The 22,505-nt window shown below is 43.6% G+C and overlaps 1 protein-coding gene and 1 long non-coding RNA gene across 3 annotated transcripts in view; one reads left to right on the top strand and one right to left on the bottom strand.

Moving 5' to 3' along the window:
- LOC142567368 (uncharacterized) overlaps positions 1-22,505 on the bottom strand; it is a 996,706-nt gene that overhangs the window by 359,453 nt on the left and 614,748 nt on the right. The window contains exons 5-6 of one of the 2 annotated variants that reach the window (XM_075677836.1): positions 20,602-20,640; positions 19,906-19,940 (exon numbers count right to left, since the gene is read on the bottom strand). In XM_075677836.1, the coding sequence (XP_075533951.1) occupies positions 19,926-19,940; positions 20,602-20,640 (54 nt within the window). In that variant the 3' untranslated portion in view covers positions 19,906-19,925. Of the gene's footprint in view, positions 1-19,905; positions 19,941-20,601; positions 20,641-22,505 lie in introns of those variants that run through there. The other variant, XR_012825184.1, reaches the window with a different exon arrangement.
- The window catches only part of LOC142567472 (uncharacterized), a 63,900-nt gene continuing 52,281 nt past the window's right edge, over positions 10,887-22,505 (top strand). Inside the window, exon 1 of the long non-coding RNA XR_012825187.1 lies at positions 10,887-11,147. This is a non-coding gene — a long non-coding RNA (uncharacterized LOC142567472). The remainder of the gene's footprint in view (positions 11,148-22,505) is intronic.

Raw genomic sequence — 22,505 nt, 5'->3', positions numbered from 1 at the left:
ATCCAGTTTTTTTTAACCAATATTTATGCCACAGATCAAGAGGCAGTTACTGTGTTAGCGGCTGCATGCTTTTTAAGCTCGTTGACTCGTTTTAATGTTCCTGCTTAGTGATGAATAACATTGAGGCCACAAGCAAAATAATGCAGTGCCATTGATAATCATTACTCTTACTTTCACACATTACTTTCTCCCGAACTTACGTTACCATTGCTCCAATGCACTGAACAGAACGAGTTGACTTGGCTCTTTCAGTACGTCCTCTGTGTAGCATTTCACACATTCTTTATCCTTGCAAACGATTGCTTTTCAAGGTTTTTCGCAGCCATCTTTTCTTGTTTTCTTGTTAGGACATCACCAGCAACATTGAAAAAAGATCAGGCAGGCTGTATCAGGGATGCAGCCGCAGTGGTGTACATGACATGTCTTGTGCGTGCTGCTGAGGGTGTGTGCACACTAGGGTACAGAAATGACGTAACCTAAAACACAAGTGACATTTATTCATGCATTACATTATAGCTTACCTGTGCTGAACCTATCATACAACTACAGTTGAAACCATGTACAACAACATTCAAGTGCCAAGGAAATCCCATTGTTACAACCGATAATTGTTATAACCAGGTAGCTAAAACAAACATAGGAGATAAACATTTTAATTAGAAAGAAGTACAATCAAACCCACTTATAGCATTAACGATTTTAACACTACTAGGATGAGCACCCCGTGAACTTTTGTGTCTGTTCTACTGGGTGTTTGCACAGAAAATAGAAGACACACAATATATGGGGTGCTGGGGGGAGGGGGGAGGGGGGAGAAGAAGATATCAGCAGCTTCGGCATGCCCTCTGTGCATGCACCCTGCACGGCATGCCTTCATTGCCCTTTAAAGGGACTGAAAATCAATTTTCATGGTACCCATTTTTTCCTGGTACCGGAAGACAGAAAACGCTGTGGAACATTTTTCATGAGAGTCTTTCGATTTGCAGTGAGGATGTAGTCGTTCACTGGAAACATGCTGAAAACGGTGATAGGTAAGCATGATAGCGATTATACGTGGCATTAGTGGACGGCAGATGACAAGTGTGGCTTTGGTGCAACAAAGTATGATTTTGTTGATCAAGTCGATGTTCCTGCAATTCATGTTTTCCGTATTGGTAAAAGATTTCTGCGATAATAGCTGCGTTTTTTGGTGGTTTCCTGCCCAACCGCGTTGGCATATAACCAGTCAAAACGAAACCAATTGGATTGAAAACGAAACGTCTTTACATGTGACACAGAGTTCAGCATGTTGCCGTAGCCATGCATACATTTTTTATTTCCGATAATGCTCGAGGTCTAATAAAGCAACAGTAATTTTAAGCAATAGCTATGATGTACTTTATAATCGTCTTACGTAAAGTAATCTCATAAAATACATCCGAAGTACCAAGATTGCACCACGAGATCTCGCCACTTGCTGGTTTTTGAGAATTTCTTTGCCTATTTAAAATTATAATTCCTACTTAAATCGTGAACAGCATGCTGGATTCTATCACTATGAATCATGGTGATTTCATTTCCATCAACATCTCGTGTAATATTCTGGCCAGTTGTCAGCCCCTCTCCTGCCGACGTTGGCGAGGGGGTTAAAGGGGGACGGACATGCAAGGCCGCTGATGCCCTGTGAAGGCATGCCGTACAACGTGCGCGGCATAAAGGCGAGTGTGACAAAGCTGCATAAGCTTGTTTTATTGCAACAGCAATTATATGGACAGTCTAGGTGCATTCCTGCCGTCGGCGTCACCGTCGCCGTGATGTTCCGTATGAAGTCCAAGGGCGACAACATCGTCGCTGCGCGCCGTATGCTGTATGTGGGAGTGAAAGCGTGCGACGGTGAACAGACGATGGCGGCTCAATCTCGCGTGCGCGAAGGAGGAAAGCGGGGACGAAGCGCGCCGTCTGCCGTCGCGCGCAAGGCACCGGGCGATCGGGGTGAGGGGGCGAGGCGTTCTGCTGCGGCGGTAGTAGCTTGGCGCAGCCGCGTGGGCCCTATCTTGAAAGCGATCTACGATGGTGACAGAGTGCGCGGAGTGCCGTTAGCTTCGCGTGCACTGTTTTTGCCGCTTAGTTCGTATGGAAGCGAGAGGCAGCACGGAGGTCAATTCGTGTATCATTTATATATTCATTTATATATCATATATTCACTTCTATATCAATATATCATTTAAATTTCTATAAATGTAGAAATTATGTCAAACTCTTGCCTTTCCTTCTAGTTGTTGATGAATTCTACTGCGCCCTGCCATCTGCTAGCCGCCTGGTTAACTCAGATGGTAGAGCGGCTGCCTCGGAAAGGCGGTGGTCCCGGGTTCGAGTCCCGGACGAAGACGATTTTCTCTTCAACTGCGAGGCTTTTCTTTCGAGGAACCCGTATGGGTTTTTGTAGGAATTAGCTACGTCTGGTTGTATGTCTCATTTCCCCTTTATTAATGGCTGATGAAGATTTTCACTTTCTCTAAGCACGTCTGACCAGACGGGCAAGCTGCGGCGGCCGCTGTGAAAGAGGCGTTCTGTGTGTCTTACCCCCTTTGGACGCATGTCATCTTCACCGTTTTCTTCAGCCGGAAAACAGTGTAATAGAATTAAGAATCAGCCGTACGCTTCATTTTCCACATTCTTTTTTCTTCCTTATCAAAACTTAACCACCACGATAAGTTGTATTGAAAAAATATATATTCAAATTCCTGAAATGTGTATTTTTTTTTCTTGCAGGAAATCGGCACCAGCGAACTGCGTCGTCATAGCAGCATTCACGCTGCGGCTGTTCCTCCTGGAGCGGAGCTGAAGGCCGTGAAAACTATGCATATGAGCAACAATACACACTATATATTCACTCGTACCGTGGAGGAAATGGCACGACGTAGCTGCATGCTTTACAAAAGTGCAATACCTGTACAGGCGCCCGGAGAGAGCAAACTGTATATTGAGAACAAGTTCTCACTCAGCGTGGAGCCGTCCACTCCAATGATTCGTCCAACACGCTACTTGCTTCAAATCAGGGTCAAGTGTGCAGAAAAATACGAAAAAAAAAACGCCAATTCCATCTATGATGTACGCCACAACAGCGTTCTCTAGTCTTACACGCGATATACTTTTGAGGTCTGCCAACAATTCATAAATATAGAGCGCTCAAAATACAAACGTGATTTTTTTAAAGAAACCGTATAATCGAGAACGGCGGACGGCGGAACACTGACAATGGTCCTAATTTTCTCGCTAATTAGTTATATGCACTAATTAACCTTAACTAGCGCATTTATATGGCTTCAGAGAATGTAAAGTTCGTAGCAATTGTAGAAGTGATCTGATATAAATTTTCAGATTGCGCTAGAAGTCCTTCTCCTAGGTCCTACACCAGACATTTTTTTTTTTTTTTACTTTTTCCGTTGGGAAACTGAAACTGGGCGCTTGAAGGGAAACCACGTGGACAAACCGTACCACGCAGTGCGAGCCATCTTTACTATTTAGATGTGGTGATTACGGCAGACGAAGTGTCCTTCGCTTCACTGTGACGTTGGCACTGCAGAATATCCGCAATGACCCATCATTGGCACCGCTAATGTAATTATTTCCTTACTGTTAGAAATGTGCTCATTTTTGGTGATTTTATGTTTTAACTCTTTATTTGAAGGCGTAGTATTCGCAACGTATGTGACAAATAATATCACAGCCTCTTCACTGGTGTTTTGAATGGATGTAAACCTCGATTGGGGCGAGTTGGTTTATCTTGACAGTGTTCACAAAATGCGCTAAAGGCGAAGACGGCAGGAACACATACGACAGGAAGGGCGCTGAACTTAAGACTATAGCGTTTATTTCAAACGATCGTCCATTTCATGTTCTGCGCATAAGGTACCTCATACACGGATATATATATATATATATATATATATATATATATATATATATATATATATATATATATATATATATATATATATATATGACACGGAAATATATATAAAATATGCGCCTGACTCCCAATCCTCAACTTCTGAAGTCAGGCCACGCAAAAAAATATTAGGCAAACTTCTTGGCGTCAATATTAGCCACAGTGATGTCCATTCTATGCGGAAACGCAGTAGCTTCGCAAATGTGAAAACGGGTAAGTTCATATTGCATAGGGAACATTTCTTTTTGTAATTGCAGCAGGCACCTGGCTCGTTTTTAGTGCATTCTTTAGGCTCGCGAAGCAATGGTTGTCAGGTCAGGGAGTATGCAGAAGCCTCCTCATACTTGATTAGTTGATTATTGCGTTTGATCATCATTTCTGCGCGAGCAGGCTAGTCTAGTGCGCGCTAAACTAGCGCTGAAGCCAACATTTGCTTTGTTCATTTCCTGCACAGTACTGTACAGTAATGTCAAGTCTTTCACAATATTGTACAATAATGAATAAGCACTCGCACGAGCGGTGTTCAAAATGTAAGAGAATTAATACAGTGCTAGTCAAGCTTTGGCCGAAGGCCGGTCTGAAATCGGCTGCGTGCTGTTGTGCGAATGAAAACACCACACAACGGGAAGGATTGCTCGTAAATATTTCTACATATGATGTCAAAACGCTGATATATTAAAGCAATCCACGATGGGAAAAGTAAAGTTGCACTTTATATATATGTCGAATAAAATAATCAAAGCATGTTCTTGTGTGAGTGAAATGCCCGCACGACGGGATGGATTCCTTGTAATAATTTGTACATACGCTGTCGAATGGATAAAGGCAACCGGCGATGAGAAAAATAAATTTGCACTTTATATTATTCGAACACAATCATCAAAATAAGACGCACTCATGAGCATCTGCCGTTGTTTGAGACATCGTTAAAACAGCTTAGACGTCGTATCGGAAAATTAGACAACCTGACAGAAGCTTCTAAGCACTTTTTTCTTTTTTGTCGTTTGATTGAGGAAGTGCTAGGAGCACTGCAGGCTAGTTTCACAGACAGCTCCAGTCAAGTTTTTTTTTTTTCGAACTCCCCAATATGTCAAAATACAAATATGAGAGAGAGAGAGAGAGAGAGAGAGAGAGAGAGAGAGAGAGAGAGAGAGAGAGAGAATGAAGAGGAAAGGCAGGGGGGTTAACCAGATATGAGTCTCCGGTTTGCTACCCTACACTGGGGATGGGGGATAGGGGTTAGAAAGATGACAGAGAGGAAAAAGCTAAAAAAAAGGGAAAAAAAGAAACACGCACACATGGAGACACGCACAAAAGGCGTTCCAGTTAAAGTCATATGTCAAAAATTGTCAAATCTGACATACAGCTTAAGTTGAATCGTCATTTCACACGGCGCGTAGCGTTGCTAGTAGAATAATTCCAACAGACATGTTTAAGAACATATAGAAAACTATGGATCAAATTGATCGATTGCTATAGGCCTCGTAAGAAAGAGTTAAACGGTCACAAACGTCGCGATCATCACTTTTTCAGGGGCGGAAGCCACACACAAATTAAGGAGAAGAAAAGCACCCCTACCATGCGCCGCAAGCAAAATTCTAGACAAGGTCGACAAAACAGCTAGTATACTAAGCTTCGTTTTGGCGCATCTATGCCGTGTGAAGGAAGTGCCCACCACGAACCGTAATCATCACGACTACAGTGTACTAGTATACTGTACACTGTGAAAGACGGTTTCGCTCACGTGACACAAAACTGGGAAACGTCAGAGGACGTCCACAACTGACGTTTCCTCTGCACGTGGTTTCTTGCATTCCTGAAGCGCCCAGTTTGTTTCCCAGCTGTCTCCTGCTGCGCGGTCTCAGACAAGGACTTCTCACGTGATCTGAAAACTATTGAAACAATGAAAATTATTGTATTTGACTATAGACAGAAAACTAGAACACCTAACGTGTTTTTCTGATGTCCGCCGTCCCCAATAATTCGCCTTTTCTAACAAATCATACTTATTTATTTATTACATTATTTATTTATTTATTTAAATACTCTCAATGCCATCGCAGCGTTACAGAGAGGAGTACTGTTCGAAATGATCACGTGTTCATGTTCAATTTGGCAGTCTTAATGCATTCTCAGTGTTGCTGGCGATGGAGGCAGGGAGGTGATTCCATTTTTACCTTGAGCGCTCTATCTTCAGGAATGTTTGGCACGCTTTGCACATAACACGCGTTATTGACTCACAACACGTTTTACACCCTATTGTGAAGAAATATAGGCCAGCCGCCCATTGTAGTAACGCCCCTGTCCCCCACTGGCGGCAACGGCCGGCTATCCTTTCTTTCTCCATCTCTACATTTAATATACAGGGTGCCCCGACTATCATGCACCAAGATTTAAACATAAGCAAATGCCACGTAGATGGACAGAACTAATCGGGTAATGTTATTTGCCGTCGCTTGGAGATACTCAGATTATTTTTGCCTTCCGCCTAATTACATAATTAGTCTCAATTAATCAACTTCCCAAATATCATAATTATATTAAAAGTGCCAGTCAGAAAATTGTAGAGCAACATGAAAAATTCCCGATACAGCTTTCTGTTGCGCAATACGTGCTACATAAAAGTGTTCTTACCGAGCGAGAAGGAAGCCCGCGAATACACACAATGTGCCTCGAGCGGGATCGTCGTGCGGCAATATTGCGCGTATTCGCGGGCGTAAAAGCTCTTTCGCAAGAGCTTTTACGCTCGGAAGAAATCTTTTGTGTAGCACGTATGGAGTAACAGAAAGCTGTATTGGGAGTTGTTCTTGTTGCTCTACAATTTTCTCATTGGAACTTTTAATCGAATTGCAGTACTTGAGAAGTTAATTATTCAATATTATTTATGTAATTAGGCGGAACACAAAAATTAATCTGGGTATCCTCAAGTGAATGAAAACGACATTACCTTGGTTCTGTCCAGCTACGTGGCATTTGTATATTTTAATATCCTTGCGCATGATCGTTGGCACACCCTGTATATTACGTGATGCAGCGCAAGTACTGCAAATACTGTAGAAAGTCTTGCGCACACTAAACCAAGACAAGAAAAGGATCCAAAGACGGCGCTGGTCTTTGTGTCCTTTTCTTCTTGTCTTCGCTTAGTGTGCGCAAAACTTTCCACAAAGAGTTCAAACCAACTAGCCCGCCTCTCAGTCCTATTGCCTAATACTGTAGTATTTGCGCAGCATGGTACGTGGGTCGTATAGTTGTCCTTCGACAGTGGGTACGCATAGTACAAATTAAGCCGAATTTTCATTTAAACGATAAACAATAAGGATGTCGTTCAGATCTAAGAAGCGCACCCTCTTTTGGTTTGTTATCCCTATCACTCTGTGTGTATGTGTGTCGACGAAAGCGGGAGCAGGGGGCTTCCATGCGCGCAATAAAGCTTCGTTTGATGATGTGCTGTACTTTATTGATCTCAAGGGTACTGACCTTCGCCACAAAGCTGACTCCTCAGTTTTCTTTGTGTGTGTGTTTTAACACAATGTCTTCCTTGGCGAGCCTGGATATAGCGATGTCTCAATATGTGGGCCTACTGCGAAGGCAGTGCAGACACGGACGAAAGTGTCCGTGTCTGCGCGCCTAACCTTTTTCCAAGTCCGACGCTCTTCCTACCAAGCTTCCTACTCCCCTCACGCTACGGGTGACGCCATTAAGCGTCATGCGCAGCGACTCCGCCCTCAGCACGTAGAGGAGCGCTACGCCGCGATAGCGCCCGTGAACTGTAGTACATGGGGGAGCGTCATGGAATGAGACAGAGAGAGATGTATTATTGATAGGAAAGACAAAGTCGTCGACATGAGCTAGTGCGCTCTAGTTTGCTACGCTGCACTAGTTACAGTACGTATATGCTACCTATGCAGTAACTCTAGGATGAGAGAGGACCGATGTTCTTTCACAAGAGTCCCAGCGGTTACGTCGTCCTGTTGATCGGCGACGTCCGCTCTCCGATTGGATACGCCGGATGTCGCTACAGCGCGGCTCACAATAAAACGTACGGTTCACAGACCCCATTCTCACCCCGAACTCGCCAAGGAAGACATTGTCTTTCATGGACTTTTACTAGAGGTGGAACCGCCTTCAAACTTTCCTTTTTTTTTTTTTCGCGACGCTTACCAGGTAAGAACTGCAGCAGTGAACCAGAGATTTTCTGCAGCGCAAGCCTATAGACTAGGGATTTCGATGCGGCGCGGGAACTTCAGTCAAAGGTGGGTATGCGTTACCGGCGTATACCTCTGCGCTGTGCGGACGCTCGTGCAAAGTTTGTGAACCCGCTGCGATGGCTCAGTGTCTGTGTGGAGCGTTGCTGCTGCTGAGCACGACTTCGCGGCCTTCCTGACCCCGGTGACCGCCTTCCGCATACTGTTCTTTGTGTCATTGGTGCCCATCAATAAAACCGAAGTCTGTAAACGATGCTTCCATTATTCGCTGCAAATTATCGGCCACTCTACCTAAATACCATGGCAGCGACTACGCTTCTTGGCGTAGGTACACTGAAGTAAGGGAGGCATTGACTGAAGTGACGCCGTATGGGTGCGCACCTCGGAAAGTTTCCTGGCATCGGCAACGACATTTTTATGGGAAGGGCTGCCTACATGTGTGCTGTTTTCGCATCCAAAACGAAGAGTAAAAGAACGCCGTAACTGACCCCGCGTGATCGATTCTACCGATTAAGGTTCCTACGGACACGTGATCGTGGTTATAATTTGTTGGCGGAGGCCGACAGGTATGTGGGAAGGTATCGGCGTTCATAATCATGTCTCAATCTCGCACAAAGCTCTCGGTAGTGACCATTGCACAGGCCAGCTTTTTGCTGTGACTTCGTCACAGGGTGTCATGTTGGAAAGTCCTGCTATCCGACGATCCAACATTGACTAGTGACACACTGATTTTCATTTTTATTTCACACATATATAGAATACAGAAATCGGCAGTTTATTCCAAGGTGTCGGAAAATTATTAGTAACCTGGAACTGCTGTAACTTCTTGCGAGAAAAAGAAAGAGGGGGGGGGGGGTGCAGAAGTGCAACGCGTATACGGAGCTTCGCATGTCAACCAGAAAGCACAGAACCAAAACGGCTGCTCATTCTCAGCAGCAAGGAAGCCGTCTAAAAAAATAAAATTCAAACAAAAGTTAATGAACATTGCCGTTACAACAATCGAGACGTATTATTCAGCTTGGTACCCGCGTATGAACGCATCCTTTGCCTTTCTACTACTAAAGACAACCACGAAGCTAACGCGTAGCAACGAATAATTCGGCCTGGCTGGGCAGCTGCCATTACGATCTAGGCAATCGAAACGCGTAGAAGACTGCGTTCGCACGGAAGCACGCAGCGCAGTATGCTCGCAAACAACACAGTGCAAATGATGACACGAGCAAATGTAGTCTAGTCGCATGCATCGCACGATTCTGTTCTATGAAGGAGCTTGACTGTGTTCCTCCACAAGTAAACAGCACTCTCTCTGCACATTTCCAATGGGAATCCCACATGCTCACCAAATCAACAGGCCATGAAAGTTTAAACGTTTCTGAAAGCGCCGTCTGCAAATCTCCGTATAAGTAACTAAAACATTTATGCCATTTTTCACCGCTACCGCTACGTTAACAAAACTGATGCGATATAGTAAGCACCCAAGTCATCCTTTATTGGTCTGGACAAAACACTGCAACGTCATCCGTGTAAGCAAGAATATGGACTTCAGAACAGTGAGCGCCAAATGTGCGCGAACAGAAATGCGCAAATTGTGCTACGTATTTGGGCACTTGGACACATTCAAGGGGGCAGTATAAACGCGCAAAAAGACTGGCGATGTCCCCGACACACTTCTGCGTCCTCGAAGGCTACTAAATACTCTTCAAGCAACAAATTCGCGAAAAGGCGCCCGTGATGATAGTGGCGTCTGCTACGTCGTCTGCTACAGTGTCACATGATGCATACATTAAATAAGAGAAGGAACGTTTGGTATTACGCACAGGAACATAACTTGTTTTCTAAATATTTTAGCCAACGCTTTATTGCTCAAATCAATGAGTTAGTTGTGAAAATCTAAGGTGACATGACAGCAGATAAACGTCATACATGGCTTGGATTTCAGTTTGACAGGAACATAGACGCTTTCGTAAAAGCGAACAGACACACTTTCGTGATACTTCTTGGCCAAATTATTGAGGAAGACTAGTTTGTCGGACTGGCTGTTTTTCAATTCGTACGTGGTAATATAAGTGAGAAACTGCGGCCAGTGGGCGTGTTGTCAAAACTGGCCGTTTATTAGTAATGGTCAAGTTTTGCTACATTGGCTGTATCTTACAATTGTATAGAAACGTTTAGTTTTTGTTTTCACAAGGAACTAAAGACAAGATTTGCCGCACTTTGTTCAAAATTTTACCATTAATACCAGACTTTTAGAAAAACACATGGTTGCCTTACTTTTGTGCTTACTGACAATGTAATTGTGCACAACTTCTACTCTTAGTAATTGCAACCTAACTGAAATTGTTTATCAAATGATAATAAAATTTAAACGTTACAAATTCTTTTGTTTTAAGTTTAAATTGCCCAATGTAGCCAGTGTTTTGCAATTACACATGGTGCAGGTTGCTTGACTTTTATGCTTTTAAATGCAAGTTATAAATTTCTTATTTAATATTATTTTGTACAAATAACATACTTTTGTGTCCTAAATGTTTCTATTTAATTACCTTTGTTTACTTTTTTTAACGCACTGACATTGCCAGTTGCAATATGAATCGGCTGGTCTTCAGTGAAGCTAGGTGGACGTGAAAAGGCAGCTTTTCCGCGCAGTGATTTAAGAATTACTGACGATCACGCTGTGTAAGAAAATAATTATGACGTATGTAACTAACTTAACTATAATGAATTCTTTCAAATTATAAAGGTGGCGCAGGAGTCGAACAAGGCGGCGAAGCGTTGACGAAGCCAGGAAAACAACATGACATGTTGTTACTGTGCTTACATTTCTGTCGGCTACGACTGCTACGACTTTTAGTTAAACGGTTGAACATTCTTCGGTTCTGCAGTCAAGTATAGGCGAAGATCGAACGTCGTTGGTGTATTCGCAATGTGCGTATGACGGATCGAAAGTGACCATAGAAGGCGCCTAGCCAAAGTCCGGATCGCAGTGAATGTATACGCGCCCTCGGATCGGGGTAAGCAAACCCAGGACCGATGTTGTTTCACAAATCGCCCAGCGGCTATGGTGTGTCCTGTTCATCGCGAAGGCGCAGCGTCCGCATTGCGAGTGGAGACGCCCGGTGCAAAAACGCCTGTGCACGCGAGCTTTGGCTGACGCACTAAATAAGCCGAAGTGGTCATGATTAGGCCAAAGCCCCTCTACTACGACGTCCCTCAACTCAACGTTGTAGCGTTAGGATGTAAAACCCCCGGCAAGGGTTTTGTATGCGGTTGCATAATAATTGATTCCTAATCAGCTTCGCCACAGAACAGCGCTGTTATTCGGCGAAAAATACTCGATGTACCGCGGTAAAACAAATCACCATACAGTAAAGCACAAGACCGGAACGGGGGCAATATCACGGGGCTTAGTACGTTTTCCTTGGATATGCACGCGCGCACGCACCGTCTCCGGTCACGGTACGAGCACAGAGATGTTTTAAGTGTACAGACAAGCCTTCAGAGCTATTACCTGCCTTGAGTGTGGCTACATTGTTTGACCCGCCTTTGCGTTGCCCGTATATGAGATCAAAACAAGGCATAGTACGCGCTCCTTAATTAAGACATCACCGAAAGCGTTGTTTCAATATTATGAGCTGCCACATTCGGAATGGTAAAAGCTGTTTGGCGCTATTCGGCGTCGAAAATTCCGGAAGCGCTCTGGAGTGGAAGCTCACGTGTATTCAATACCGCTCGATTAACGGATGTAAACGGTGGCATGATCCAAACCTGCGACTTCTCCAAACCAATTAACTCTGGCATCTCGTATGAAGATTTCATTTCCGTTAGCTTGCTGTAAATAAGCAGGTTTTCTTTATTGATGTCTTTTAATACTTACAAAGTTAGCACATGTAGAGTTCTATGAGATACGTATCTCCACAACGATACATATTTCCACGTCGACTCTCTTGATCTTGGAAGAGAACTTAGAATATCCTGTCTTTTTTTCTAGTTAGAAAAAGACACCACAGATATAAAAAAGTAGACCCACAGTGTGAGACATTGCTTTACTATCTAGCGTCAGATCATGTCAAGTCATGACCAACACGGGTTTCCACGAATTTAAAGTAAGCCGGTGTTCTGAGACAGTTATGTAAAGTTTTGCGGCTACTATAGCCAAATCTTGGTCCTTACGGATTCATAAAATTATTTTCTTCTTTCTTTCTGCTTCCTTTTTTTTTTTTTTGCACTACTGCAAGTTGCTTCTTAGTCAACACGCACCAAGCATGAACCCTCCCAAAACACAACGCCCCCAAGCCACGACACTGCAATACAGGAGGCGCAACGGCTTTTGTTGCATTTTAAAAACCTGCGTAACTCCATGTTATTACCTTTTCATGCTGTACAGCTTACTTTCACTTGCCTTACGCTAAGGCTTACACGATGGCCGCAGCGCCCGCATTTCAACGGGGGCGGAATGCAAGAAGACCAGCGTACCGTACATTGGGTGCACGTTAAACAAACGAAGGTGGTCAAGATTACACCGTAGTACCCCACAACAGCAAGCCTCAATATCGTATCGTGGCTTTGGTACTTAATCCCCAGAATTAAATTTTTTAACACGATGCAAGTATAACAGACGATTTTACAATAAGAATCGATTCATTTGCTGAATATTTATAGCTGATTGATTTACAGAATCGTTTTCATCGCCTCAGAGCAGACTCGCAGATAGGGATGTAAGATACACCGAAGTAGAAGGCTGTGGACTACGGTACCCTAGTACTTATACTGTAAGTTTACATAAAACTAAGTACTGAAGTGAGTAAGCGTTCGTCTCCATTCGATTGCGGCCTCCGCGGTAGCGAGTCGAGAAACCGTGTTCAGCAGGAGTACGCCACGTCCACCGAGCTACAGTAACTACAGTGACGCTTTGTATGTCTCAGAAAAGGCACCTGTGTTCCTTCTGTAGCAACAGAGTACATGGCAAAAACCATAGGCGTATATACCGAGGGGAGGGGGGGGGGGGGCAAAGGGGGCACTCACCCCACCCCTTCAGTGTCAAAAGTGGGGGGCCAAATTATGTAATCTGCCCTTCCATTTTTGAAAGTAGCATGCACTTTCGGCGGCATGCTGAGAAGTCCAACAAAAGTACAGCTGAAGCTAAATTTCCTTTCTTAATATATATGCATCTGTATAGAGAGAAGTCATAAGGGAAAGGCAGAGTCACCACATAAGTATTGCTTTTCTTTAGTACGCATCCTCTGATTGGACAGCGCAGATTGTCCTCTGTGCCTTCTTGGGACGACCTGTAACGGACGACGCGCGGGATTCACCATACACGCTCGCGTTGCGAACTGCCGGCGCTGGGCAGTTCCCGCCGTAACAAATGTCACCTTGTGCGATTTCCATCATGCCCAGATTTTTTTGGGCCGCTATATCCGTATTCGAATCAGCTTGCTACATTTAACCTAAGGGCGAGCGGGAGCTTCAGATAAAGCATTATAATCAGCCGCATCCAACGATTGTGTGCCTTACGGCATGAAATCATTGGATTATCTCATGCTGGAACTTTTTACCGCTGTCCAGAGATAGCCTACGCAGTGTCGATGTCTCAGTATCTTATCATCATCAAAAATCTAATCAACTCCTTACAGGCGTAACTGTCGAATTTCATTGTGTTATCACGACTTAGTGTAGATATACTCCTGAAAATGACCTTGGTCTAACGTGAAGAGTCCTTTCAGTACCAGTAGAACACTGACTTGAATTTTTTAGAATGGCAAGTATCACTTCTGACTTTAACGATATCATTTTCAGGCTGTTTCTAATTAAGAGCTACACTGTTACGTGTTTCCCGGCAGGAGGAAAAACAGCACATATTTCGTATTTTGAAAACAATGAAGGTCACTTTTTGGTGACGTGTTCTGAAAATTTGTACTGTGCAGGTTGTTTATGTGCTCTGCACACAGTTACTGAATAGTCGCTTTCTACAAAATTTTATGCGCTACAAATGCCATTTAGTTTTCTCCACCGGTATCCTCAGTAAACTATACGGGGCACGATATTTATTTGAAGTATATGAAGCAATGTTCTGAGTGGCCAGCGAGCTATGTTTATTTTGTGTAGGTTCATTACAGCCTTTGTACAAAGTTACTCAATGAAGCGTTCTAGGGTATCACAGAAATGTTTACCAGACCCTTAAAACAACAGCATCAGAGACGGTTGAATCCCCGTGAGAAATAGAATGTATTTTAAGCGCAATGCATTCCGAAACTTTTGCTTTGGATCCTCCTTTAAATGCAAGTGTTACAGATCGTTACTAAACCCCCGTTTTTCTATGTGCTTTCGTGCATCATACGTAATTCACAGTTTGTTTCTACAGTGTCCTCTGTCAGCTAAACGAGGCATTGCAGCTACAGCGCACTTGTGCGCTGAGTGCCTTATCAGCTACCAGCAAGAAACGTTGCGTGGACCGAGCGGGTGTCGCAGCTCACGTGGTTTCTTTTCAGTAACTTAAAAGCTCAAGTACAGAGCAATAAACGGAACAGTATTCTGCAGCTGCTGTGTTGCGTCACTTCAGGCATCTTTATATATATATATATATATATATATATATATATATATATATATATATATATATATATATATATATATATATATATATATATATATATATATATGGGGGGGGGAATAGGGACATGGTATGACCAATGTGTAGACTGTAGACAAAGTTCCAAATGGGTAGGCGAAATGCGCATTTTCTAGCAGAATACGTATGCAAGTGGCCCATAGCGCTATCAGCCTGTTTTACGAGCGGTGTGAAACTTAGACGGCTGCGCTAGCATAAGTACAACTACATGTGAGGTCAAATTTTGCGAACATGCTGCGAACAATACGCCAAGTTTATGTGAAATGGTAAATACGCTTTAATCAAATACAGCGTTAAAACTGTAAGCAAGGGTTCGAAAATATCACGCTACTGCTGTTAGGTCTCCCGAAGTCCCAAGAGAACTCTGCGTTTCAGATATTTATACTTTGAAAGAATAGCCAGCATTTTAAGTGCAATATGTCGCGTAGTTTAGCGTTTCTGGCTCATTTAGATGCGACACAAATAACGATTGAACCTTCATCTTTCTTTTTTTTCTTTTTTTTTTCTTTTGGCTTTTTCATGCGTGATACATTAGTTTCGTCTGGTGTCCGCACTCAACTAAATGAGGCCGCTTCATTATGTTTGGTGACTGTAAGGACAAATTAATAGGTGATGTTCAATTGAGGTTCAAAATAGATGGGTAACTGGGGCTCGCGATAAATTACGCATGCAAACACTCCAGAGAGTTATGAGCGTGCCTAACGAGCCGGGAAGCCCGCTGTCCCGAACTATAAAAACCAACAAGACAAAATTTACCGAAAATTGGTGGTACGCTCTGTTCTGCGCTCTCTGTGCGAAGCTAAATGCAGTTGGATCAAACAGAGCCTTTGTAAGAAAAAAATCTTATTCAAGCGATACGACCGCGATCAGCTTCGCTACCCAATGTGCCGACTTAGATATTGGGTACAACAGCTTTATAAAGAAAGGGGATGGAAGACAATGTAACTGCAATGTGTGACAAATTTTTTTATGGTTTTGGTTCTCTACGAAGCGTTGCAAATAATTACTAAGCCGTCATTTTTCTTTCCCTATTTTCAGGCGTCATAATGCGTTCGGACTTGGTTTCAGCGATATCCTCGTTAAGCTAAATATGGTATTTTGTTTATATTTGGCAAAAATAGAGGGCGCGTTATGAGCAATATGGAGGTAAACGTCAAACACAGCGGACTAATTATGACGTTTGCAGTAAATTAAGCATGCCACGATGCGGTGGCGATGAGGCGCAGCGATGGCGTAGAAGTATAGCATTCCCCTCGCGTGCAAAATGACCGTGGTTCAAATCCCGGCCTGCCGTGCGCCCTGACCCCGGTGACCAGAACCCGGAACGCAATCCCTCACCAGAGCGGGATTGGCCACCCTGGTGCAGTACCTGGCCACAACCTCCTATATGAATACAACAATCAAAACCCGGCCCTCAGTCCTCAGCAGCTGCAAAGCAACTGACCACGGCTGCGGTCAGACCTGTGACGCAGCAGATTGTGCTAGAATACCTGGCTCCGGACAGGCCGCCATTGGAATTTGAACGTGGCAACGTTTAACGCTAGAACGTTATCTAGTGAGGCGAGTCTAGAAGTGCTGTTGCAGGAATTAGCGGGCATCAAATGTGATATAGCAGGGCTCAGTGAGGTTAGGAGGACAAATGAAGCATATCCAGTGCTAAAAAGCGGGCACGTCCTGTGCTACCGGGGCTTAGCGGAGAGAGAAGTAGGCGTCGGATTCCTGAATAATAAGGATGTAGCTGGTAACATACAGGAATTCTAAAGCATTAACGAGAGGGTGGCAGGTCTTGTTGTGAAACTTAATAAGAGGTACAAATTGAAGGTCGTACAGGTTTACGCGCCTACATCCAGTCACGATGACCAGCAAGTCGAAAGCCTCTATAAAGACGCGGAATCGGCGAAGGGTAAAGTGAAAACAAAATACACGATACTGATGGGCGACATCAATGCCAGGGTAGGCAAGAAGCAGGCTGGAGACAAGTCAGTAGGGGGAATATGGCATAGGTTCTAGGAATAGAAGGGGAGAGTTGTTAGTAGAGTTTTCAGAACGGATAATTTGCGGATAATGAATACCTTCTTCCGCAAGCGGGATAACCGAAAGTGGACGTTTAGCAGCCCGAACGGCGAGACTAGAAATGAAATAGACTTCATACTCTGCGCTAACCCTGGAATCATACAAGATGTGGACGTGCTCGGCAAGCTGCGCTGCAGTGACGATAGGATGGTGAGAAGTCGAATTAGCCTAGACTTGAGGAGGGAACAATTAGTACATGACCGGGGTTGTTGGAGAAGTATGGGAGAGGCCTTTGCCCTGCAGTGGGCTTAACCAGGCTGATGATGATGATGAGGAGGAGGAGGAGGGAACGGAAGAAACTGGTACATAAGAAGCCGATCAATGAGCTAGCAGTAAGAGGGAAAATAGAGGAATTCCAGATTAAGCTACAGAACAGGTATTGGGCCTTAACTCAGGAAGAGGACCTTAGTGTTGAAGCAATGAACGACAATCTTATGGGCATCATTAAGGAGTGTGCAATAGAAGTCGGTGGTAACTTCGTTAGACAGGATACCAGTAAGCTATCGCAGGGGACGAGAGATCTGATTAAGAAACGCCAATGTATGAAAGCCTCTAACCCTACAGCTAGAATAGAACGGGCAGAACTTTCGAAGTTAATCAGGAAGCGTAAGATAGCCGACTTAGGGAAGTAGCATATGGATAGAATTGAGCATGCTATCAGGAACGGAGGAAGCCTAAAAGCAGTGAAGAAAGAAACTAGGAATAGGCAAGAATCAGATGTATGTGCTATGAGACCAAGCCGGCAATGTCATTACTAATATGGATAAGATAGTTCAAGTGGCTGAGGAGTTCTATAGAGATTTATACAGTGCCAGTGGCACCCACGATGATAATGGAAGAGGGAATAGTCTAGAGGAATTTGACATCCCACAAGCAACGCCGGAAGAAGTAAAGAAAGCCTTGGGAGCTATGCAAAGGGGGAAGGCAGCTGGGGAGGTTTAGGTAATAGCATATTTGTTGAAGGATGGTGGGCAGATTGTTCTAGAAAAACTGGCCACCCTGTATACGCGATGTCTCATGACCTCAAGCGTACCGGAATCTTGGAAGAACGCCAGCATAATCTTAATCCATAAGAAGGACTTGAAAGATGTCAAAGAGTTGAAAAATTATAGACTGATCATCTTACTGTCCGTTGCTTACAAAGTATTTACTACGGTTATCGGAAATAGAATTAGGAACACCTTAGACTTCTGTCAACCAAAGGATCAGGCAGGATTTCGTAATGGCTACTCAACAATAGACCATATTCACACTATCAATCAGGTGATAAAGAAATGTGCGGAATATAACCAACCCTAATATATATGCGGGACCATAATAAATTATGCGGGACAACCTGTCTGTACGGGCAACTTTTTTAAGTATGCGATACAATTACAAAAAACTTAAACTTTTACTGCAGCTGTTCAAAAGAAACAGCTTCGTTGGAAATCGGGTTGTAATTCTCCATGGTCGCACACATCTGCTGTCTTTTTTGTTGTTGTTGTGAATATTGAAAGTAATTTATGTTAATAGTACTTCGTTGTGTATAACCTCGACAATACTATTACCTAAACTAGCAATTGATGCCTTAATGTTGTAGACTTAAACACCAAGTACAATTCTTTGTTGAATTATGAAACTTGTTTGCAGCAAATTTCTATGTGTGGCGCTGCTACTGGGCGGGATCCGGGACCTCTGTGAGGCACTCAATGCCTTTTGTTCCTACATATATCTTCTTGAGATTTTATATACTTGCAAGAAATAAATGCAAATGCAAATAATTTTTCAGGCCCCCATGGTTCACCACGTGTAATCGATAATTATGTTTAATATATGTCTGTTGAATATAAATATAACTGACAGAAGCATTTCCACGCTCTTTCACTTATTATTCTGATAGCAATTACATAGAGACTCCAGGCGCATTTCTGCTGTCGTCGTCGTGGTCGCCGTGGTGTTCCGCACAAAGTCCACGGGCCATAACATCGTCGACGCGCGCCGTGTGCTGCATGTGCCAGTGAAAGTGCGCGAGGCTGAGCTGAACACCGCGGCTCAGTCTTGCGTGCGCAAGGGCGGAAAGCGGGGAGGAAGCACACCGTCTTCCGTCGCGCGCAAGGAACTGTAGGAAGGGGAGGTGGGGGGTGTGGCGTTGTACTTTGGCGGCAACTGCGTGTGGCGACGCCGCACGCGTTCGTGCGGGCTTTGTCTTAAAAGCAGTCAGTCTTGGGGGTACAGTCTTGGTGGGGCCGACGGCTCGTAGCTTTGGGCGTGCCATCTTCTCGCTGCCCAGTTTACGTTGAAGCGATATACAGCACGAAGGTCACTCCGCTCGCTGCTGCTGCCGCGCTTCCTTATGCCAGCGTTTTCACAGCGAGTGTCCGCGGTCATCGCGCGTGATTTGTGCATGCTTGCTTGTGCGCGCTGACACCATGTTTGCTAATTTAGTTGGTAAGCTAGTGTTTACAAGTTTATACGGCCGATAGAACTACTAATTTGCAATTTGCTATCGCAATCTACGCCAGTGACGCAAACGGAAGCAATCGATATCAACGTGACCCTTGCGCAGCACGACATTCTAAGAAGGCAGGCCGTGGGGCGCCGCATCCGTAGCCTATACCTCACATTTATTTGCTTTCTTTTTTACTGAGAACAAAATAACGCAGCATGCATTTCGCATATAACAGATTACCAAAGAGGAGAGACAGTGAGGAAATTTGTGCGAAACAAAAAATGGTGGCCTGTTCTACTTCGCGCGCGAGAATGTCCAACTTTGCGACGCATTAATAAATAATATTAATAAATTAATGAGAGCGGTATGTAGGAAAGACAAAATACAGATTTCTGCGCTGTTAGCATGTAGCAAGGTATGAATTGAAAAAAAAAATTTCGAAAGAAACTCGCCATAATAAGGCAGATTAAAAAATTAAAAAGAAAGATCCATTTTCTAAGACTTGTTCGAAAGCCATGTTTGCCTTTATTTATATGTGTTGAGGGCTTGCGCATAATTTGGGTTTATTTTAATCGCATTACCAAAGTTCTGTAAAGTAGGCAAAAAAGCATGAACATGGTGCAGTTGCGTAAGCCGCAGTTTCCACCTTGTCTCACTTCATATTTTTTTATGCTGAAACAAAGGCAATAATGAACTTTGAGCAGTTGTAAAGTCGTGTCTGCTGAGCAGAAATTCTGAGACTAGCACCACTAGAGATATCCGCACTTAAAGGGTGCTACGCAGTGCATTGGCATTTCTTTTTTTCCAAAAATAAATTTTCTAGTAGATTGATTGATTGATTGATTGATTGATTGATTGATTGATTGATTGATTGATTGATTGATAGCAGTTGGATAAGAGCGTAACTTTAACGCCAACGCACTGTTTTAGCTGATTTCGGAGACCGATACATCTGAATGTGGGGCTTAGCAGGCATGACTTCGCTAGTGTTCGGCTTGAATTCCACAATCGCACCATATACCCTAAAATAACTAATTCAGAAAGTTACTTAGTCAATATATTTCATTACCAACTTATGTCGGCCTAGTTCTGCAGAGGAATAACAGGTCTTTTGATTCGGTTTTTATCGTCCAGGGCTGCCGTGTAGCGAGGTAGGAATACGAAGGTATTCCTCTTGTGTGTCTGTTGGCATGGGCTTATAGCTGAACTGGAACATCACCCATGCGTTCCACTTCGTGCTACCCAACGGCATTTTATTGGGATTGAGAAGCCGTAACCGAGCCGCCGTGTCGGCCCGCTCTTCCAATGGACAGAGAACGAAAGTGGAACTCACCTGCATGTCAAGACGATGCTTGAAGACTGGAGTTGCGGTCTGCGATGGAAAACGAAAGAATTATACGTCAGTATATATGTATCTCTTATATGTATATATGTTCAACAATTCTCAAGTTGAATTGCACCAGATGATTGAGGGCCTTAGTCGGGAAAGTGTAAGAGCAGAGTTGAAGATTCATATGCAGAAAACAAACGTAATGTTGAATACCCTGGCAAGAGAACAAAAATTCGCGATCCCCAGTCAGCCTCTAGGGTCTGCGCAAGGAGTACGTTTATCTAGGTGAATTGCTCACAATGGACCGTGATCACGGAAAGGAAATATACAGAAAGATAGAAATGTCTGGGAGCGCATTACCGCAGGCATTACCAAACCATTACCGGCAACTTACCGCTATCCTCGAAAAGAAAAGTGTACAATCATTGCATTCTACCGGTACTAATCTATGGGGCAGAAAATTTGAGGTTATCAAAGAGGCTTGAGAAAAAAAGTTAAGGAGTGCGGAACGAGCGATGGAACGAAAAATTTTAGTCATAACGCTGTTGATTAGAGAGCAAACGGGGGTAGCCGATTTTGTAATTGACATTAAGAAAAAAATGGATATGGGGAGGTGATGCAATGCATAGGAAAGATGGGTGCCAAGAGAAGGCAAGCACAGTCGAGGATGGCAGATAATCAGGTGGTCTGGTCAGCACATGTCCTGCGTTCTTTCGCAAAGAATATTCAGACCGCTCTAACTACGCCCATTTACGGCTATTATTATTTATTATTAATACTATTATTATTGTGTTTGTTGTTGTTGTTGTTGTTGTTGTTGTCGTCGTCCTGGTCGTCTTGGTCGTTGTTGTATGCGGGCGCCAGCATTATTATGACAGCAAAGTCCCTTCACACATCGGAACCGAGCCTATTTATTCAGCGCACGCTTTTGTTTCAGCACTAAAAAAACGTAAACGCCAACAAATTGTAAATAGCTGCTTACGCAGTTCCGCGGTTTTCCGAGTTTGAGGGAGCTAGTGTACAAAAATTACTAAATTTCTTATGCTCTCACACTTTTCACACCTACCAAAGGCAAATTTGTAAAATTCACTCTTTTTTTTTTTTTTTACGGAAACGCATAGCACAACGAAAAAATGGCCGACTTGGCATTTGAATAGGAGAGAGGAAAGTCGGCCACTTTTTACATTTTTAATGTTTTGTTACCGTGAATTTCTTGCGAGTTTCTTCCTCTTAACACTTTGGCTACATGGTAAACCAGCAGCAAAATATATTTAGTTTTATTCGTGCTAATGTATTTATTTTCGCGGCAAAATCTGAAGAATCGCAAAACATCGACAATCTGACAGTTTTCGCGCGCGAATTAAGAAAAAAAGTCTTCCTCATTTGGATCAAGTTTTCCTGGGTTATCTACTGTCATTGGTTATCTGTTATATGCAAAAAATATATGGCATCCTTTTAGTCTGACTACGAAATGCAATGAACAGTGCTGTATAAGCTGCGGTGTTCTGCGTCCTTTAACTTATCCTTTAGAATGCTGCACCGTGAAAACGTCAACCTTTAACTATGGCTCCTCTTTGTGCTCCGAATAAATAAGCAACCTAATTACGGCGGCTCACTGGATATGGCGTTCTTCTGAACACGACGTCGCGGGTTCAGCTCCCTGCCGCGCTGGCCGTAGTCTAATGGAAACGAGCGTAAAGACAACTCAGTACTTAAATTTAGGTAAACGTGAAGGAGGACGGGTGGCATGATGTAAGCCACAACCATCTACTGCGGCGTCTCTCATAGCCGTGCTGCTGTGTTTGGGGCAATGAAAACGTCCCATCAGCCTAACAATTAACCATAGATATTATATAAATCAATCGTTTTCTTTTTAATTTGCAAAAAAGTGTATTAAACTTGCATCG

Source organism: Dermacentor variabilis, chromosome 1, assembly GCF_050947875.1.
Source record: "Dermacentor variabilis isolate Ectoservices chromosome 1, ASM5094787v1, whole genome shotgun sequence".
Classification (NCBI taxonomy): domain Eukaryota; kingdom Metazoa; phylum Arthropoda; class Arachnida; order Ixodida; family Ixodidae; genus Dermacentor; species Dermacentor variabilis.
Note: the sequence above shows the minus strand (reverse complement) of the source record. Positions and strands in the feature narration are given on the sequence as shown.